Here is a 19,461-nt window from a genome sequence, read left to right as displayed (position 1 = left end):
AATGAAGTGCTGAACTAAAAAAAAAACAATTCCCCACCCTTTCAACTGCATCCACTCTGAACATAAAGATATGACCGTTTCATACTAGATTTCAACATTTACATTTATTTAGCAACATGTACGGTATGTTCACAAGTTGCACTGAGAGCTTTGAGCACCTTGCAATCTCCTGAACAACACAACTGATGAAAAGGCCTTATTACAACACTCGAAAATAAAAAAGACAAAGCTAAATCATATTGTGTTTGATAAGAATCCACATCTACACATGCAGCGGTATGATGAAGTCAAATATGTTCCATTGTCATCAGGAAGGTGCGTTTGTAGAGAAAATTAAACTTCGCTCAACTCTTTAACAATGCAGAGCGCAGCAATTAGTTTTAAACAAAGTGCCAAAATAAACATATTTTTCATTGTCGTTGCAGCCATAGTTGGTCACGCTTTAGATCATTCATATGGTTTCACATTTTTCGCCGAGTAAATACATATTGTGCAATACCTCCCAGAAGAACAGAGTTAAAACTTGCTTGGGATCGGCCAGCTTTGACTTCCTGGCGACGCAGTAACTGATAAACATAGAAAGGAAAATAAATGAAGACGTTGCTTGAGTGTACTGCTGTACGCTGAACAACGGGTGCATGCAAGTTAGGAAGTGAAGGGAAAAAAATATGCTTTGGGAAAAGTGCAACCATAGTTTTGGGGCTAAAAAATATTAATTAAAAAAGGAAAAGTAAGTTTTTTTTTAACTGGACATAAGACAAAAATGTTAATGAATCCTTCGACAACAACAACAGTCAAGTACAGTAGGACTTTAACCGTGACTGACTGAAACACAGCAGATGGTATACGCTGCAGACTTGACACCATCTCCAAATGAATTGTGACAGGCACGAACAGAACCACGTGTACCTTCTCTACTCTTTCCGCTGGACCAGCCAGATGAGTCTGGAGAGCCATTCAACATACACACAGCATGCTCCAGCCAGGGGCAACCTCCATGTTAAGACACAATGAACAAAATACAGACAATGGGTGGATGGGTCACAGTGTATCCATCGAGCTGAGAGGCAAAAAACAGTCATGTTCCACAGAGAGGTCCAGTGAGAGATACGAGTAGCGCTCTGTGACTAGACAGCCCTCTCCCAGTCCCCCCTCTCAGTCCTGTGGTAGAGCTGAGGCTGACCCCCGGGGAACAGGCTATCAGAGCTGGGGTGGTCTAACAGGAACTGGATGGTGGTCTTCATGTGCTGGACAAAGTGTGGTGGCTCAGCCAGCGGAGAGGTGGACAGGTACTGGACAGGGGAGGGAAATACCAGAGTCAAAGTCTGCATCATGTCACTGCTTCACACTCACTTTGGGAGTTTTAAGAGGGCTTGAATGAAGCATGAACAATCGGGACTTCTAACAAAGGATGAGGCAGATTGTCTCTATAGGAGCGATACCTCCACATTCCTTTACCTTTAAAATTGTGTTGTCATTTTGTGACAACCAGAAGGCAATATCCAAATTTGAAGACCACTTGCAAGGCCCGATTTTAACAAGCCCTCGACTTGAGTCATATATGTCTGCCATCTGCAAGAAGAAGAAACTTAAATTGTACAAACGATCTTTGCATCGACATTGTGACCTTTTAAATTGACTGAATAAAACAATTACCAAAGTATCAATTCTAGGGGAAATCAGTGTTCTTTTCTTGTTTATGATTATATTCCCGTAAACAATAGTTAAACATGTGGCTGTGAGTTTTTGGATGAATGTTTTTGTGCCATACTAAAATGTCCATAGAGCAGCACCTGTCCCCCAGTGAAGGTCCTTGCCGATCGCAGCTCCTCTGCAGGTCCTTTATGATTGAATGACGAAGGGAACACTTCCCCCGTTTTAACATTCACACCTGTGCAGAAACAGACATATATATATACACAATATATTAGGACACATGCCATTAAAGCATTGCTCTCACTCTGTAGCACATTCATCACTTACCTATTCCACACACTACAGGCCGGTGAGTTCCATCAACAACAACGTCATTCATTTCTACAAACACAGAGAACAGAAGGGTAAACCGGACGAAGGCGTAACTGGTAGAAGACTTGTAAACAATCGTAAACAAGTATCAAAGTTACCTGTGATGCAACACGTTTCCAGATGAATATCCTCTTTTAGTTTCTGGAATGCTGCTGTAAAGCAAAAAGAGTATTTTCACATGTTACCAAGCTTAACTGCTGCCAGCATAACATTAGAAGAAGACACAAGGCAATTTGAAAGATGATACCCAGTGTGTTGAGGCTGAGTTCATGGGATGTTTCTGACTCATCGTTAAATCCCCCGGCAAGATGGAGCTCAAGTCTGCACGATGATAAGCAAAGTAAAAGGAAATAAAGATCCCTGAACAGGATGTGCACTTTTATTACGCGTGTTTGTTTGTGTGATTCCTACCTGCCCTCCTTACTGAAGTTACTCAGTGACGTCACCGCCTTCACAAGGAGCGGGACCTCAGACCAGGTGCTGGAGCCGTCACAGTGAGCGAGGCAAGCGGCTCCACTGCCTAAGAAATAATAAAACATGCTCTCACCTAACTACACACACAGGCTAGAATAAGGCACACAATATGAATCCAATGAAAGGAATGTTACCGGTGTGTCGCAGCACAACCAGATGGCAGGTGGTGGCATCACCAGATCCAAGGACTGAAACGCTGTCTGAGAGGTACAACAAAAGGCAGGTGTCGTCATTATGACGCTGAACGGTTCACCTAGAGTACGATCGAGGAGTTAGACACCAACAAATGTTGTGGTTCTAGATTTCATACCAAACGACCCAATCAAGAGAGAGTCAAAACATGCATTGTGGCTGAAGTTACTGCATTAAAGACGACTCTCCTGAATAATAAGGGACTGTCACAATAACCTGTGTGTGTGTGAGCAGAGCAATGCAAAGGGCTAATATTCAGATGAGATGTTCCCATCGTGAGGCTCTACTTACCGTCTGCTGGTGTTGTTGCAGCAAACTCTCGTTGTTGGACATACAAGAGGCACTTTGGGTCGACATCAACAAGTGGCTTGGAGCTAAATGTTCTTGCATTTTCCTGTGACACAAAAGTAAAAAATAAAATGTATTACTTTAAAAACAAATGAGGCTATATTAATCATTTGTGTTACTTCAGAGTTAATAATACAGACTGTAAACATTATTATTATTATTTGACGACAGAATTTGTTAAGATATTTGTCATAGAAAAGGAAAATGTAGCCCTATCTTTCAACAGATGAAAGAAACGACTCACTGAAACGTAAGAAGTGTAAAAACAATAAACGCCCCTTGTCCTTTAAGCTAACGTCAAAACAACTCTCAATTAAGACAAGGCAGAAGTTTAAAATATTGTCAATTAAGTCAGCCATCAGGTGTGTTGTATTACTATTTTATGTCTAATTTAGTAGTTTTTAATTAAATTTTAGGACACACACGGAATTTACAACTCGCTAACGTTACACTTCTTTAGATGCAACATTCACATGAGTTTGTTGTAATAATATCCCCGACTGGTTATTGTCTGCCACCACATGTCACACCCAAATCCCGTTCATAAATCTAATAACTATTTCGCTTTATCGTTAACAGCCACTCTGTCATTGAACGATGAACCGATACTTACGGCTAACAGTATCTCAGTAAGCTACATTCAGCCACACTTTCATGAAACAAACCTGTAAATTTGGATATTTTTCGAACAGCTCCGCTGTCGAGCTTATGCGGTCAAGTCCTCTATTTTGAATTAGCAAAGGCATTTTCTTAAGGTCCACTTTAATATCAGCTGCTAATCATGCAATTATAAAGACAGTAACTTCATATTTGATGGCTTAATATCTCATATTAAAACTACACACAACGCAGCAACTGAAAAACCAAATAATGGGAGGGAACTTCCTGTAGGCTTTCTTCTTCTACGGTTCCAGACTCGCAGTTTCTGACACAGCGCCACCAGTTCTGTTAAAAAGCACGCATGCGTACAATAATCATATTCACGTATATTACTTAGGGAACATTTGTGCGCAGTGTCCGTACTACCGAAACGAAGCTACGTAGAATTACTAGTTGAATGTACGTCGCCAAAGAGGGGAGAGACGGGAGGAAGGGTTAGTTTAGCCAACGTTACGTGTGACGCATACAAATAGTGTTTACCACATTCCGTATTTCTGTGTAGTTCTCGGCTAATAGACACGTTTTGCGAGCGTAAGTAACATTTTCTAACAGCGCACAACACAAACAAACCGGTGGAAAACGTTAAAACCTAACCGCTACGTTACTAATATCGCGGAGAGGATTTGCTTGTTTTCGTCAACATGAGAGGGGGTTCCTCCTATGGCGACCGCGGACGTGACAGGTAACGTTAAGTTTGTTGTTCATATATGGAAATAAAACACACGCACACATATATATATATATACATATATATATACCACAGCATTCGTTGCATAATGTCGAGACGGCACAGGCAGTTTGACCCGGAGCCATGGCAGTATTCGCTCAAACAACGCAACGCTGAAGTAGTGAGGCGCAAACCTGCTGAAGGCCTCTCTCCAGGTTGTAGTCGCGTCCACTAAACACGGCACCGGGTAAAGGTCGTGTTGACACCAGAGTCTGTTGGCTGGAGCACAAACGTTTCTTATGTTGCACATTAAGCATAATTATCAATTTTATGGTTATGATGAACCCTCCGGACTTTAATACTATTACTGTCACCTAAAACACGCAGCTGAAGATCATCACACTAAATTGTTTTTTTTAATATATAAATATAAATATAAATATTTAAAAAAAAAGAAGAAAAAAAGAAAACGTTTTGGTTAAATACAGAATTACCACTCGGGTGAAGACTTCATGAGAATCATAAGTCTGCACGTAGAGTGAAGTCTGAAGTTGGTTACAGACAACTTAACATACAGAAAGAAAGCATCACTACATGATCTCTTTGGTGACTATAGTAAATGCAGTGTTGACAAAAAAACCTGCTGACAGTTAGTTATTGGCATGATGTAAGCAACCATGTCAACTACAGAGCACATTTCTGGAGGCAATGCCTTGCTCATTACCCAGTGCTCTTATCTCTCTCTCTCTCTCTCTCTCTCTCTCTCTCTCTCTCTCTCTCTCTCTGTCTCTCTCTGTCTCTGTCTCTGTCTGTCTCTCTCTCTCTCTCTCTCTCTCTCTCTCTCTCTCTCGCTCTCTCTCTCAGGCCACGGTTTGGGGGCATGAGCAGTGGGGGGGGTCGCAATGGACCCCCACCTATGAAGTTTGGGAATCCAGGTGAGCGTCTCCGCAAGAAGAAATGGAACCTGGACGAGCTACCGAAATTTGAGAAGAACTTCTATTCTGAACACCCGGAGATCCTACACATGAGTCAGGTAAATTGTTATATTTTTACTCTCGCACGCACAAAAATGAATCATAAAACATACATGGAAAGTGACAGAGTTACACATATTTCAATGCCCGTCATTTAAAATGAGTTTGATCATATATCATCATATGTGTTGTAATTGCAGACAATATTTACAAACGCAAACACATTTAAACCGAATATAATGTCTCCTCATAATCATATTTCTTTGCTGAATCAGAGTAGTTTCTCACCATGTCCGAATGTCTGTTTCCTCTTTCTCTGTTACATGTAGCATGACACGGAAGAATTTCGCAGAAAGAAGGAGATCACCGTCAGAGGCACTGGCTGTCCAAAGGCGATCCCTGCTTTTCACCAGGCGCAGTTTCCTCGTTAGTAAACCGTACAATACTCAAACCATAATGTCTGTACGGTCTAAATGACCTGTTGCAGTGTTAACAAAGACTCGTGGTATGTTTACAAGAAGAACATATCGACTGATAGTGTTCGGGATTGTGCTGTGGATGGAAAGGCTGAAAGAGTCCAGAGTGTAACTGTCTTTCTTCTGGCAGAACATGTGATGGATGTGCTGATGCATCTGAACTTCAAGGAGCCAACAGCAATCCAGTCTCAGGGCTTCCCTGTGGCCCTGAGTGGGAGGGACATGGTGGGGATCGCACAGACGGGCTCCGGAAAGACACTGGCTGTAAGGCTGCCTGGCCATCATCCTGCATGATGACGACATATAGTTATAAAAAGCCTATTCGTGTAGTTCTGGTGTTCTTGGTTGCACGAGTGGTTGTTGCATGAGGCCCAATGTTTAATTCAGTCTAAAAAAAAACCAACGTGTTTTTAGAAAGTATTCCGAGGAGAAAGGATGAATTGGTTTGCATGATTTCCTTGTATCCAAGTATTTACTTGTCGTTTGTCTTTATTTTTATTTCCCTGCAGTATCTTCTTCCTTCTATTGTGCACATCAACCACCAGCCGTACCTGGAGAGGGGAGATGGCCCAATTGTGAGTGCAAATTACATTTGTGTTACGTTAGCTTGTGTTTTGTCTAAAGCATACAGTGTGGGCGTACAATCAGCCTACGAAACCTTCCTCAATCCTCTTTGACCGCTCTTCATAGTGTCTGGTGTTGGCCCCAACCAGAGAGCTGGCTCAACAGGTTCAACACGTCGCATACGAGTACGGCAGGGCGTCCCGTATCAAAAGCACCTGCGTCTATGGCGGAGCACCCAAAGGACCACAGATTCGAGACCTCGAGAGAGGTGGGTGTGGTTGCAGACGGGCACGTGCTGGAGACGATTCAAAATAGTTCAAAAATCATCTTCAACATATACGTACAAGTACTTTCCAAGCTTGATAAAGTTGAACGACATATTTAATTAACGAAAAAAGACAGCTGTATCCTGAACACACACACACACACACACGCTTGAGCATCTAATAATAATAATATGTGTTGTTTTAAACTATGTTGATCTTGTGTGACTGTAGGTGTTGAGATAGTTATCGCCACACCTGGTCGCCTCATTGACTTCCTGGAGAGTGGGAAAACAAACCTGCGGCGCTGCACCTACCTGGTGCTGGACGAGGCCGACCGCATGCTGGACATGGGCTTCGAGCCGCAGATACGCAAGATAGTCGAACAAATCAGGGTGAGCTCAGTTCAGACTGCTGATCGAAAATGATCACCGTGACTTATTAATATAAAAGTATTTTAAGTTAAATCATTTGCATGCTCTCTGTCTTTCTCTGTCTCTGTCTGTCTCCATCTCTGTCTGTCTCTCTCTCCATGTCTTTCTCTCTGTCTCTGTCTGTCTGTCTGTCTCTCTCTCCATGTCTTTCTCGCTGTCTCTGTCTCTCTCTCCGTCTCTGTCTCTCTGTCTGTCTGTCTCTCTCTCTCCATGTCTTTCTCTCTGTCTCTCTCTGTTTCTGTCTCTCTCTCTCTGTCTGTCTCTCTCTCCGTCTCTCAGCCTGATAGACAGACTCTGATGTGGAGCGCAACCTGGCCGAAGGATGTTCGGCAGCTTGCAGAGGACTTCCTGAAGGACCACGTCCAGATTAACATTGGTGCTCTGGAGCTCAGTGCCAACCACAACATCCTGCAGATAGTTGACGTCTGCATGGACTCTGAAAAGGACCAGAAGTAAGTGACGAGACACATGACGTTATGTCGTGAGTATCTCATCAGCTGCTGTAATAGTGTTACAGAACACAAGCTTATCCTCTCACACGCTACGATTGTTTGTCCCCGTCTGCAGACTGTTTCAGCTGATGGAGGAGATAATGGCCGAGAAAGAGAACAAAACCATCATCTTTGTGGAGACGAAGAAGCGTTGTGATGAGCTCACCAGGAGGATGAGGAGGGAAGGGTGAGAAATGACTGTGATGACTTTAGTACGAGGATGAATTATCATCAATATTTGACAGACAGAAGCTAATCTTCACTGTGTGTGTTTCTTTGTCCAGATGGCCAGCCATGTGTATCCATGGAGACAAGAGCCAGCCAGAGAGAGACTGGGTGCTTGTTGGTAAGAATAACTAACGCAGTAATACTGCTTCCCTCCTTTTGTTGAACATCATCTCACAACGACTGCTCGTCAATCGGTGAAGGCACTAGTTTTCATGTTCGTCGTTTCCCGTCGCCTGCGTTGAGTGAGTGGAGACGGCTTGCTGGTCTTGTTCCTCCTAACATTGTGTTTCGTCCTCCAGAGTTCCGGAGTGGTAAAGCTCCGATACTGATCGCTACCGACGTGGCGTCTCGTGGTCTGGGTATGTCTGCTCACACGCACAGTTAAAGCTGCACAATCTCTCACATGATTGTTTGCTCATTCTTTCAGCATTTTTCTGTGAATTATATATATTTTTTTCCCTATAAATAATAGTAAGTGTATTTCACACTTATGGAGTAACACTCACCAGAGTTAATCTGACTATTTGACCGAAGGGTAAGTATGCTACAGATGAGACAGGCTATATCTGGCAAAGTCTGCCAATGAAACAGGGTAAAAACAAAATGCATTTCTCATTGAGATTAAATGTGATTATCTGCCTTTGACTATTGTCTGGTTGATATTCTGATGGGTATCACACTCTGTGGTGTCTCCCTCACTATTACAACCCGACAGTTTAACGTAAGCCTGGTGCGGAGGCTGCAGGCCTGCTGGGTTTATAGTCTGTGTCTTGTTCCTTACAAAGCTTCCTCTTTGGCACCGTGTGAGCCAGATGCTGCTGCTGCTGCACACCTTTTCTTCTCCTTTATAGTGGCAGTACAAATTTTAAAGAAGATGCTGCTCATATGACCCGTTCTTACACATATTCAATCATGAATTGTATTGTATAGTGAATCTTTTCTTCACTGATATGATTCATTTGAGTAGGACAGCGTCAGCTGAATTGTCAGGAAGGCTGTGATGGCGCTCTAATTTGTCGGCAGGATAAATGTGAGAAGGGGGGATGAGTAAAGTGACTTTGACTTGCTAAGATCCCTATGACCGTATCCTTGTTCTTTTTTCCCCTCTTCTCCTCCCAGGGTTTGGCAGCACACGGCAGCTGTAACAGTCTGCGCTGCTGTCCCTTCCCCGTCAGTCACGCTAAAGTAGAAGCTCGGCTAGTTTTAGAGGGGTTAAAGCCCTCTTACTCCTCTTGGGTAACTAAGATCCCCCTGCCCAGTATAGTCAGAGTTTTAAATCCAACGAGCCTGCCTTGGGAGAAGCTTGAGGTTCCTGTATGTCTGCCCAACGGTCCGTCCCGAAAAGCAGACAGACAGGGGAGAGAGAGTTAGATGGGCTCGTCTGGATCCAGTCCTGGCCAGGGTCTGAGGAGGGTCCTGCCATGCAGTTGCGTGTGTTTAACGGTTCTGCTCCCGTCTGACCTTGCTGGTGAGGGATGAATCCTGTCTCCCTCCCCCTCAGCCCCTCACTATAAACCAGGACTGATCAGGGGGAATTCACTACCTTTGTAAAAACGACATGACGGGGGTAAGTACCTCACCGCCCCTTTCTCTTAACTCCTCCATGAGCTCACCATACATTCAGGTACTTCCATCGTGCTCACACTGTAGTCAAAAGAAGAGCACAGCTTTAATCGGGCACACAATCGGGTCATTCTGTTATCCAGTAGGTCTCGCTTGGTGAAATGACCTCCCGCTGTCATGATGGAGGGGAAAAGGTGCTGTCAAAGCCCCACGTCTTATGTAACACCAAACAGCCTCCAATTGTCACACATGTTGACCAGTACTCATATCGATGTGAAGATTATGAAGCCTTAACATCACTTCTGCACAGCTTGGTGTCAAAAACCTGAAGTCAACTTCAGATGTAACTGTATGTAGGATTTAATAGTCAAAAACTGAAATGAATATTTGGATTCGTGGATTTTTTTCTCGGTGATAAAGCAGGTAAGTTACACTCTTTGTTTCGATTTTTGTCAACAATAAATACATTTTACATACAAACATCAGCTCTTTTATTGGTAGAATGATAAATGTTTTCTCCAGAAGCTTCCCCCCCCCCGTGACATTATCACATCTCTTCCCTTTCCTCCATGCTGTCAACCCAATTGCTCTTCATCTAAAAGATGTGGAAGATATCAAGTTCGTCATCAACTACGACTATCCCAACTCCTCTGAGGACTACGTCCACCGTATTGGACGTACGGCCCGCAGTTCCAACAAGGGGACCGCCTACACCTTCTTCACCCCGGGGAACTTGCGGCAGGCCCGAGACCTGGTCCGGGTGCTGGCGGAGGCCCGGCAGGCCATCAACCCGAAACTGCTTCAGTTCGTGGAGTCGGGGCGTGGAGGAGGAGGAGGCGGTAAGAACAACTTGGTACATCCCAGTCCGCCATGCTGTCAAATGGGACGTAATAATACTGACTTTACGTTTGTTACAGGTGGCAGAATGCGCTACCGTGGCAGCAGCTCCAGCTACTCTAACAACATGTACCAGCAGGGGGGGTGTGATCGCCGCATGCACGGTGGCGGCGGCGGCGGCGGCAAAGACAGCCGCAGTAGCTACGGCCGCAACGACCGTGATGGAGACCGCTCCGCTTCCTCTTACAGGGGCAGAGGCCGGGATCAGGGGAATAGCCACAACTCTGGCTCAGATCAGTACCAGAGTTACAGTGGCAGCGGGGGTTACAACTCCCGCAACGGAGGCCAGGTCAGCGGAGGGCAGGAGAAGTCCAGCCAGCCGCAGGGTCAGTTTGGCCAGCCTCCTCCTCATCCTCCTTCATTATCAGGGGGGTTCCCGCCTCTGATGACTCAGCCGTTTGCCCAACAACAGCAAACGGCCATGGGCTTCATGGGGCAACCGGCGTACCCTTTTGGTTCTCCACCCCCTCCTCCTCCGGGCCCTCCACCTCCCAGGAAGTAGAATTACGAGCAGGAAGCACCGAGTTAATTTACGCTACTTAGTGTGTTCGAAGCGTAATTTTAGCTTTTACGCTCCAACTCTTTCCTTCTCCAGGAGTTAAGGGCTTATATCTCTCAATTGTGTAATACTTTTTTGATACAAGTAAACCTAAAACTTTTACCTTTCTTTCTTTCTGTCTTTCCAACCTTAACTCAACCGTGTACCATGGAACGCGGTTCTTGTTTTTGTCCCTCTCCAGTTGACGCTGCGTCGGGACTAGATTACAATGAGAACTAGCCTCAGTGGTGCCTGGTGGAAAGTGCTGCTTATGGGAATGTTTGATTTCTAGTATCTACCGTTCCAGTCTGCGTCATGTCTCGCTCTCTGCTTTTATTAAAGCTGGACATTTTTTACCCTTTTTGTTTAAGCTTTTGACGTCATTATATTCGAACTGTTGCATTGCTTTTGGGTTGTTCTCAACACTGAAGCAGTGCATCCAAGTTGTGAATCTTATTCCATAGTTTTGATAACGTGCAACCACAATTATTTTTTGTGACATTTTCTCTATTTCCTTGTTCCTTAAGCAAGACGAGTGTTTCTATGTACTTGTAACTGTTGACTCCCATGTTGCTTTAATAAGCAGATCAGCTGATGCAGACCTGTTTTCTGATGGATTGTGGACTGGATTACAGTTTGTTGCTTAGTTTTGTCTTTCATTCATCTATTGTTTTCTTCATAAATAAAAAAGAATCAAAACAGTATTTTCTACTTTGGAAGTTATTGGTCAAATTATTTATACATCCGGTAGATTTGCCATACAAATGACTATTTCCTCAATTTGTATCCAGCAGTATGTACATGTATGTAAATATACATCATGGCATGAAGCTGTTATTTACATTAGGAGCACAAATGGAAAAGACAAATACACATATACTGTAAGTAGAGGCCTTGTTCCAATTAGTTTTGTTAGACTTTAGTTGTGTAACAATCTTAAACATTTGGATCCAATTGAGTTGATGGACTCACGTTGTGTTTTATGTGATGTGTCTAGTTCCTTAAGTTGTATTTATTCTTGTAGGTCCAGTCTGATGATACACTTGAAAGGACAACAGGTTCGCATGCACAGTGCTTCTTCATGACTTGTTGCAGTTTACTGCAAACTGAAGCATCGAGGTTATTAAGTATCTCAGTAAAGGAGGACGGGGATTTGTATCGAATAGGTTTTGTAAAGGAGCTCTGCAATAACTCGTTACTTTGTAGCGTACCCCTAAATGCACCTCAATGAATACACCGAGGCATGAAATGACTACGAGACACGTGCCCGCCTCACGTCAGGCAATTCTTTTAGGTCGTGGGAACGGTGCGATGGCTGGTTGTGTCACTAATCGATCAGTGCAGACGGGGATGACAAATCACAGGTGACTTGCTGAGTTAATACCTTCAGACCAAGAACTCTGTTCAAAAGGAAGAGCCATCGTCTCCACAGACTGCAACAATTAGAATTGATCGACTCATTTGTGCTACTGCAGTCAAATAATGGGCCGCTGTTCATCCTAAAGAGGAAAATGCAATAAACTTATAGGCAATGACTAAAGGCAAATGTGTGCATGTGTGAACAAGATAAACCTGTTCCAGTCCCCTCAATGCATAGTTCACAATAAGTCGTGCAATGTTCATAATTTGCAATCTGCTGGAGCAACGGAGGACTGAAAGGTGCTGACTGAGGCTGCGGTTTGTCTCGTTATTGCTCTCTCCTTTAAGTCCTGGACAGGTCAGCGGTGGAGCTGTAAGTAAATGAAATGTCTCCTTCAGTGTTGTGAAACAGCAATCACTGATTAATGGCACTGAGAGATGATCCACCATAAGAAACGCAACACTGAACCGAATCAATGTCACTCAGCTGGTACTTCTGAAACCGATCCCTCGTATCATGAACCGGACCTTCAGCTCTGTTGTAGTTACACACATTGAGTTTCACAATAGTTCTCCTCAGGTGGAACCAGTCTGCCTCCAACCTCGTTTTATTTCAATCTTTATGACATTTAGTGCTCCAATCAACTCAATGGCCGTGGTTATAAGGACGGTTCTGTAACATCGTCTGATGCATCACGGACGGATGAAAACAGAAACAAAGATCAAACTCGTCATCTGGATACATGTATGTACAAGAGCAAATGAAAATCAACCGTTTCATCTCAGGCACGTGTGGTAGAATCAAACCGTGTAGCAACGTCAACTCAGGACTTCACGCGTCCCTCTTTGGGTCGATCAACAGCAGAAAGGCAGCAAATGAGGAAAGACAATGCATTGTGACGTGGAATGGGTTCATGTGCAAAATAAAACAAAATAAGTGCATCATATTTTGATTATTGTGTAAAATAACAAAACTAAAATTCTGAGTGAAACAACATAAAAAGTGTTCCAATCGTTCAAAAAGAAAAGTGCAGGAACGAAAAGCTAAACTTCAGGATTTTAACGGGCAGATGTTTCGTACCCTTCCTTCGTAGTCCTTCACAGAAGACATTTTGACAACTTATTAAACATCTGTGCTGCTGTAGCGTAGACGACATAAATATTAAAACCAAAGCAATACTTAACTGTACCACTTCCTCATGTATGCTACCAGGAGATACTGTCTCCACTGAATAGAAGGGAAAAGCACTTCAACAATTTCAAAGTGATCATTCAATTATGTTTCATCTTTTCCAGATGCAACTCGAGCGGTTTGCTAAAAGTTTAGCGAGCTAGCACCCGACCATCACGCCCACTGAAGCTGCTCTTCCTTCAACACTGATGAAGTGCTGACAATTCATTCATCATTTGATAGGAAATTAATTCAAATTCTGATAATCAAGTTATTTATCAGGTAAAAATACAAACGATTCCAGATGATGGGTTGAATACATCGAGTGTTTTGGCTGTTGGTCAGACTGTAAACATCACTTTAAGCATGTAACCCACTTTACGTTTAACTGAAAGGTATTATTGATGCACTGAAAGAAAATAATGATTTCTTTCAACCCTACTCTGACCACCGGACATACAAACTGTGACGACACTCTGAATGTGGGACATCTTTGCTCATGCTGTCCAAAGTAAGGAATGCATTAAACACTTGCTTTGCAGTTGAGAAATAATGAGACATTTGTAATTCCCAAAAGTCACTGCATTGAATCAATGTTTTGCATCGGCATGATTGTTGGAAGAACAAAGAAAATTCTACAGTACGAAACACAGGAACGCGGAGATGATTGAAAAAGGACAGGAAGGCGCGAAGGAAGGCACAAGGTAGAAGCTGGTTCCCACAACTGGTCTCGTGTCAGTTTGTAACCACAGTCTGAAACCACCGACGTGTAAAGAGGCAGTCTCATCTCGAGCCAGTGAAGAGCGACAACTTCGACCTAAATCTAAAGGAAGCAGCAGATCAGATGACAGGAGGCCGGTTCTTCTCCCTACAGGTTCCCCCAGGTGTTTGGAGGCGGGAACTGGTCCACATCGCCAGATTCATCGTGACATTTGTCGCCCAGGTTAAATGTCAGCTTGTACCGCAAACGCACTTTTTCCTGAAACACAAGAGAAAAAAACATCAGTTTTCTTGGAAACAAAGAAAAAACGTCTCAGTTTACGTTCAGTGCTTATCACCAAAATGCAATGGGGGGGGGGGGGGCACCTTGTGGGGGTTAGCCAACAGCAGGATCTGTGTGATGGCGGCTGGAGGCAGGATGGGATTGAAGGCTGGGAGCTCGGTGCTGGAGGGAGGCTGCAGCTTTACTTTCATCACCTATAGGCACATCCACACAAAAATCACGATACGCACGAATAATACTTCAGTCGAGAAGACGTCGTTTCCACCAGATTGCCCTAAACCGACCTTTGGTACAGCTGCCTGAAAGCGGATGTTGCCGACAGGAATGGGGGCCGAGGACAGCATGGAGATGATCACCACCAGCACGTCAGGCCGTGACGGAGGACAGTCACGGGCAAAGGTGAACAAAACACGGAGGCTGTGTTTGTCGAATACGGTCACGGGTAATAAACTGCCTGAAATATACGTGCAGACAAAGACAGAACATGATGCAGAGAAATAAGAGAGAAAACTGCACATATGACCAGACCCAGCGGCCCTGTTGGGCCCGGGCTTACTGCTCATGCTTACTAGGTTTGATTGCTTCCAGAGGCACCGTCACGTCAGACAGAGCGATGTTGTCATAGGGGTCAGTAGCAGCTGATGAGCCTCTCTCAGACAGGCTGAGATTGGAGAGGAGGAGAGCGTCCGGCTGCTCTGAATGGACAGCCAATGTGGGCCCCGGAGGAGGGGCGGGACCAGCGGAGAGGATGGTGGTGCCATTAGGAGCCGGTCTAGAGCTGGCGCTGCACTGGCTCTGCAGATCTCGTAAGGAGACTCTGGATCGAGGTTGGAGCTTATCCCTAGATGTTGAGGAACAGGTTACTCAGGGCTGTGAAGGCTTGGTGCATCAGACACAGACATACAATGAACAACTTTAAAAAGGTTGTTCATTCCATCTACTCCAGTTTATTTACCATTTGACCTGCTGGCTCTGTGGGGGTAAGGACTGCTGTAACAAGGTCTTCCCCAACATCTCCAGCTCTTCCATGGGTTTAGGAGCAGCAGTGCCCCCCCCTGCCGGTGCAGCTGGTGGTGTTTGGACCACAGCTGGTTGCAACACTGCAGCAGGGACAGATGATTCTGTGCCATCAGAGGACTGAGAGAACAAACGGAGGGTTTGAAGTTGCCTTTCAAAGAGTTCATGAGAAGATGGAGATGATTGAAAATGAAACCAGTAGAAGTATCTAACGCCGTACGTTTTTGTTGAGTTATTTTTAGTCAGACATTTTCTTTGAATTTGACATATAATGGCTTCACTGTGAGCAGGACGGTATTATCTTTCAAACTGCACCTGGAAATTGTTCTGAGAGTCGAGGGTTTCCGTTACATTCAGTCCTAGGAAATAAGAGACAACAAAGGTGAACTCAAACAAACCCAAATACAATATCACGCGACAGTTTTTGGCTCGTTACAAAGTTAAGCGTAGTAATCTACCTTTGCGTTTACGAGCCAGAGGAGTTCATTTTGTGCTTACCGAGTGACATGAGCTCATCATCCAAGAGGCTGATGCCCATGCTCTGAGTCAGGCTCTGGAGGCTGGAGGGCCCTGTGTTGGCTGACGCGTGAAGTCCCATCAAGTCTACGAGTGCTGAGCTACTGCTGCCTGTTTTGGGCAGAGGAAGCACATCTGTGATCTTATAGTCTACGGACGCGTTTGGAGAATTTGTTGATCGAGCTTAGCAAACACGGACAGAAGCCAAATCACACGCAGGCACCTACCTGGTTGTGAGGGCGAGGTTAAGCCGTCCTTTGACACATCCTCTCCTTTTACCAGCTGCCTGTACAGGTTGATGACCTGAGTCAGGTTGTCATTGGCCTGCAGGATATCGGCTAGAAGCAGAGAAAAGGCTCATTAGCAACACCGACCCGGTTTCACGCTTTGAAAATGGGCCTGAACTGCTGATTCTGCCTTTTCTAATACGACACACTGTCAAAGGCATGAGGTCAGCGACCTTACCCAACGCATCGTCACTATCCTCTGTATCACTCGCTAACCGGAATAGTGTCGGCCTCATCTTCTCACAGCGCTGGTAAAGATCCTGCGAACGGACACGTGGTAGAAAACACTGAAACCACACCTGTAGCGGGCGGCACAAGCAGAATGACGAGTGTAGCTGCAGCTGACGTGCCGAGCCGAGCCGAGCCGTGCCGTGCTAACCTTAACGAGCTCCTGGTTGCTCTGGGAGCAGCTCTCCTTGCTGTAGCCCTCCAGCAACTGGCTCAGCAGGCTGACACTCTCCTTCACCTCCTGGATGGCGTTCAATCGCTTCGATACCTTCTCGACACGCTTTTGGTCCTGGGGAAAAAATAAGGGGGCGATAGGATCTCACAATGAGTCACGAGTCAAAATAACATCATGGTAATAAAAAGCTATATTACAGTTTAAGAATATACCAAAGTGTTGTATGAACTATTTTCATAATATTCAACCAAATGTGTCAGAGAAACAAGTTTCACTTTCATAAATTCTTACTTGTGTTTCATCATATCTCGATCAAAACCTGGATTATTAATTGGATATTCAGCTTTTCACATCTGCTGTCAATGTTTAAGTAGATTGCTGTCATAACTCATAAAGCACTAAACACTACGATAATCCCCAAAAAATTGTTGAAACGGCCTTGAAATGAATATCCGGGTGCATTAATGTTATCATGCGACACAATGTGGTGTTTCTTTTGTGCAAACGGTGGAAAAACATGTCAGACCAGATACTGTACAGCACATAAACAACACCAGTGACTCACCTCCTGGACCATTTCCTTAATGAGCTTGTTTGCTGCTCTCAGGTCTTCTTGGTGGCTGCTGTTCAATAAGCGAGACAGCATCTACAACAACAGGATGGGACGGGAGCGGGAGCGGAAGAGAACTTTGTAAACTGTTGGTTCCTTGAGGATTTTCCCAGGAGTTAAACTTCAGAACATTTATTTTAGAAATTCTTTTGACACCCTGTTCAAATTGATGGGCGCCTGGTCGTCACTCATACCTTGGATTTCTCCTCATCCTCAAAGAGGACATTTTTGTCTCTGGGTGGAGGAGGTGGGAGGGGCTTGTCATCAGGAAGCTCAGGATTCAGCTTGACAATGCCTGGAAGAGAGCCAGGACACCTATTAACCTCACACGTAAACAGCTCGGCCACGTCCGGGTCATCCGGGTCACTGCCGGCTCAGAGTCCTCTCCGGGACACATGTGCGATACTGGGGCTGTGACATTGTTCTCGACACTTCTTTTAGATAAAGAGTCGGATGCATTCTGTCAAAATGCATCACAAACCGACACACTACAGATATGGTTCTTACACAACTTGTAGATCACACTACAGTCAACTAAGCATGACTCAGGACATTAGTCTCATGTATGTGGCTCATCACCAAAAAAAGGAGAAGCGACACTGCCTTGTACAAAACACCGTTTGTTCATAAAAGGAAAATATCAGGAACCAAAAAACACATTCATAAACCCAGCAATGTTCTGGTGGTGGGAGGAAACGTGCAACATGCAAACTTCACACAGAAAGGCCCCGTGTGGGGATTGAACAGTGCGAACCACTCGTCGTGTTCTCCTCTTGTCCTGAAGCGCTCACCCTGTTTCTTCAGCATCTGATAGGCGTCTGCTATCTTGGTCTCATCGGGCATCCTCACTGTCCAGCTGTACATGATTTCTAACACCTTCTTCTTCACTGGCTCTGGAGCCCGGGCACCCAAATACTGCAGAAAAGAGCAAATTCATGTTTTAATTGTTAATGTAAAATGTGTTTATGCTTGAACAACAACTGGATAGATAATCGGATTCCCGTAAGGTTTTCCTAAACTGCTTCCACTGGTTCACAAAATAATTACATTTGCAGCCAAACGGGTATGTCGGCATGAAAGACTGGGATCGTTACCTTCGGTGACACCACTTTGATGAGCTCATTGAGAAAGCGAAACTTTCCCACCTCACTGTGAAATCGCTTTCCACACTTCTTCATGCACGTCTCCAGAACCTGGGAATTGTGTAATTGTTTGTTTTTACATTTGTACAGACAAAGCCTCCACAAAAACAACAAGAACCTTCACTGGAATAAAACAATGAGAAGTGGCTTCCAATGTGGCGCTCTGCAGACCTTACACTGGTTAGCTTACCATAAGCGCTTGCATAGCCTCCCACTCCTGAGGAGACTGGATTTTGTGGGCCAGAAGTCTGGTTGCAAGCTGGGGACTGATAGAGAACAACATGCAACCGTTAATGCAACACAGCAATTTAAAACATGCCATAACAAACACTTCGTACAAACACAACATGTTTCATGTTGTGATGAAATATGATGCAGCCTGTATGACGTTTTCTACAGAGCTGTGAAACTGGATTACACCAAGTTGTTCGTAGATGAACCACCACTGGCACAGTGCCGATTTGATTCTGCATTTTGAACACGGTGCTTAACAAATATGTACTCTGAAATGGTGCAATGTGTTTATCATCATCTCACCCTTCTGGGTCATCGTTGAGCTGATCACAAAAGCCCTTGACATGATCCCAGTCGGTCTCCTTGTTCAACGGGTTGGTGGCCTTGTCTGTGCAAAATGAAAATGCATTTTTATAAATTCTGTATCTGCTATGTTTCACAACTAACACTGCTGCGTTGTGTCATGTTCGTGTGGCATCACTAACCTCGACATGTCAACAGTAAACATAATATGAGCTCAGAATACGATCGCCTCACAGTAGATGTGTTAACAGTTACAATATCTTACTGAGTTTGTTCCTTAACGACAACTGCACTTTTTAATTTGATGACATTCGCTCTCTAGATTCTCAAATAAATATCTTCCCTCCAGAAAGTGCTATGGCCGACAGTAACACATTTAGACTGACAACATGTCTCCGAGTCCCTTAAAGCGGACTGGCTATCGCTGTCCGTCCATAAGTTCATCTGATTGTAGAGTATAACGACTTACTGATGCGAGACTGGAGGGTCGCCTCATCCGGAGGCGCCGCCGCCATCTTTCGGGAATTCTAAACAAGTGGCCACTATCGCGAGACTTTGTAACATCTCGCGTAGGGAGCAGATGGAAAGACGGCCCTGGAGCTCCCCGCGTGGCCGCAAG

General features: G+C 44.5%; 3 protein-coding genes across 3 annotated transcripts; 1 reads left to right on the top strand and 2 right to left on the bottom strand.

Moving 5' to 3' along the window:
- Window positions 1–96: 96 nt before the first annotated feature.
- ntan1 (N-terminal asparagine amidase) lies at window positions 97–3,877 on the bottom strand. The gene is made up of 10 exons (XM_079278007.1): window positions 3,708–3,877; window positions 2,986–3,088; window positions 2,637–2,702; window positions 2,440–2,548; window positions 2,276–2,349; window positions 2,127–2,180; window positions 1,984–2,037; window positions 1,794–1,891; window positions 1,459–1,572; window positions 97–1,292 (listed from the first exon to the last, which is right to left on the bottom strand). The coding sequence occupies exons 1-10, from the start codon at window positions 3,786–3,788 to the stop codon at window positions 1,128–1,130; spliced, it is 918 nt and encodes a 305-aa protein (XP_079134133.1). The 5' UTR covers window positions 3,789–3,877; the 3' UTR covers window positions 97–1,127.
- Window positions 3,878–4,130: 253 nt separating this feature from the next.
- On the top strand, window positions 4,131–11,499 carry LOC306784830 (putative ATP-dependent RNA helicase DDX17). The gene is made up of 13 exons (XM_079278973.1): window positions 4,131–4,384; window positions 5,234–5,402; window positions 5,673–5,769; window positions 5,950–6,083; window positions 6,329–6,394; window positions 6,510–6,651; window positions 6,881–7,041; window positions 7,360–7,532; window positions 7,648–7,758; window positions 7,856–7,917; window positions 8,099–8,158; window positions 9,965–10,201; window positions 10,280–11,499. The coding sequence occupies exons 1-13, from the start codon at window positions 4,344–4,346 to the stop codon at window positions 10,759–10,761; spliced, it is 1,935 nt and encodes a 644-aa protein (XP_079135099.1). The 5' UTR covers window positions 4,131–4,343; the 3' UTR covers window positions 10,762–11,499.
- A 1,233-nt stretch (window positions 11,500–12,732) lies between these two features.
- Window positions 12,733–19,439, bottom strand: LOC306785011 (ADP-ribosylation factor-binding protein GGA1-like). The gene is made up of 17 exons (XM_079279234.1): window positions 19,312–19,439; window positions 18,843–18,927; window positions 18,496–18,571; window positions 18,258–18,356; window positions 17,955–18,078; window positions 17,358–17,458; window positions 17,119–17,199; window positions 16,530–16,667; window positions 16,329–16,410; window positions 16,091–16,201; window positions 15,846–15,974; window positions 15,663–15,706; window positions 15,286–15,467; window positions 14,900–15,171; window positions 14,615–14,784; window positions 14,414–14,524; window positions 12,733–14,306 (listed from the first exon to the last, which is right to left on the bottom strand). Exons 1-17 carry the CDS (start codon window positions 19,355–19,357, stop codon window positions 14,196–14,198), a joined length of 1,962 nt encoding a protein of 653 aa, XP_079135360.1. The 5' UTR covers window positions 19,358–19,439; the 3' UTR covers window positions 12,733–14,195.
- Between the last annotated feature and the right edge of the window lie 22 nt (window positions 19,440–19,461).

Source organism: Melanostigma gelatinosum (genome assembly GCF_949748355.1).
Source record: "Melanostigma gelatinosum genome assembly, chromosome: 11".
Lineage (NCBI taxonomy): Eukaryota > Metazoa > Chordata > Actinopteri > Perciformes > Zoarcidae > Melanostigma > Melanostigma gelatinosum.
Note: the sequence above shows the minus strand (reverse complement) of the source record. Positions and strands in the feature narration are given on the sequence as shown.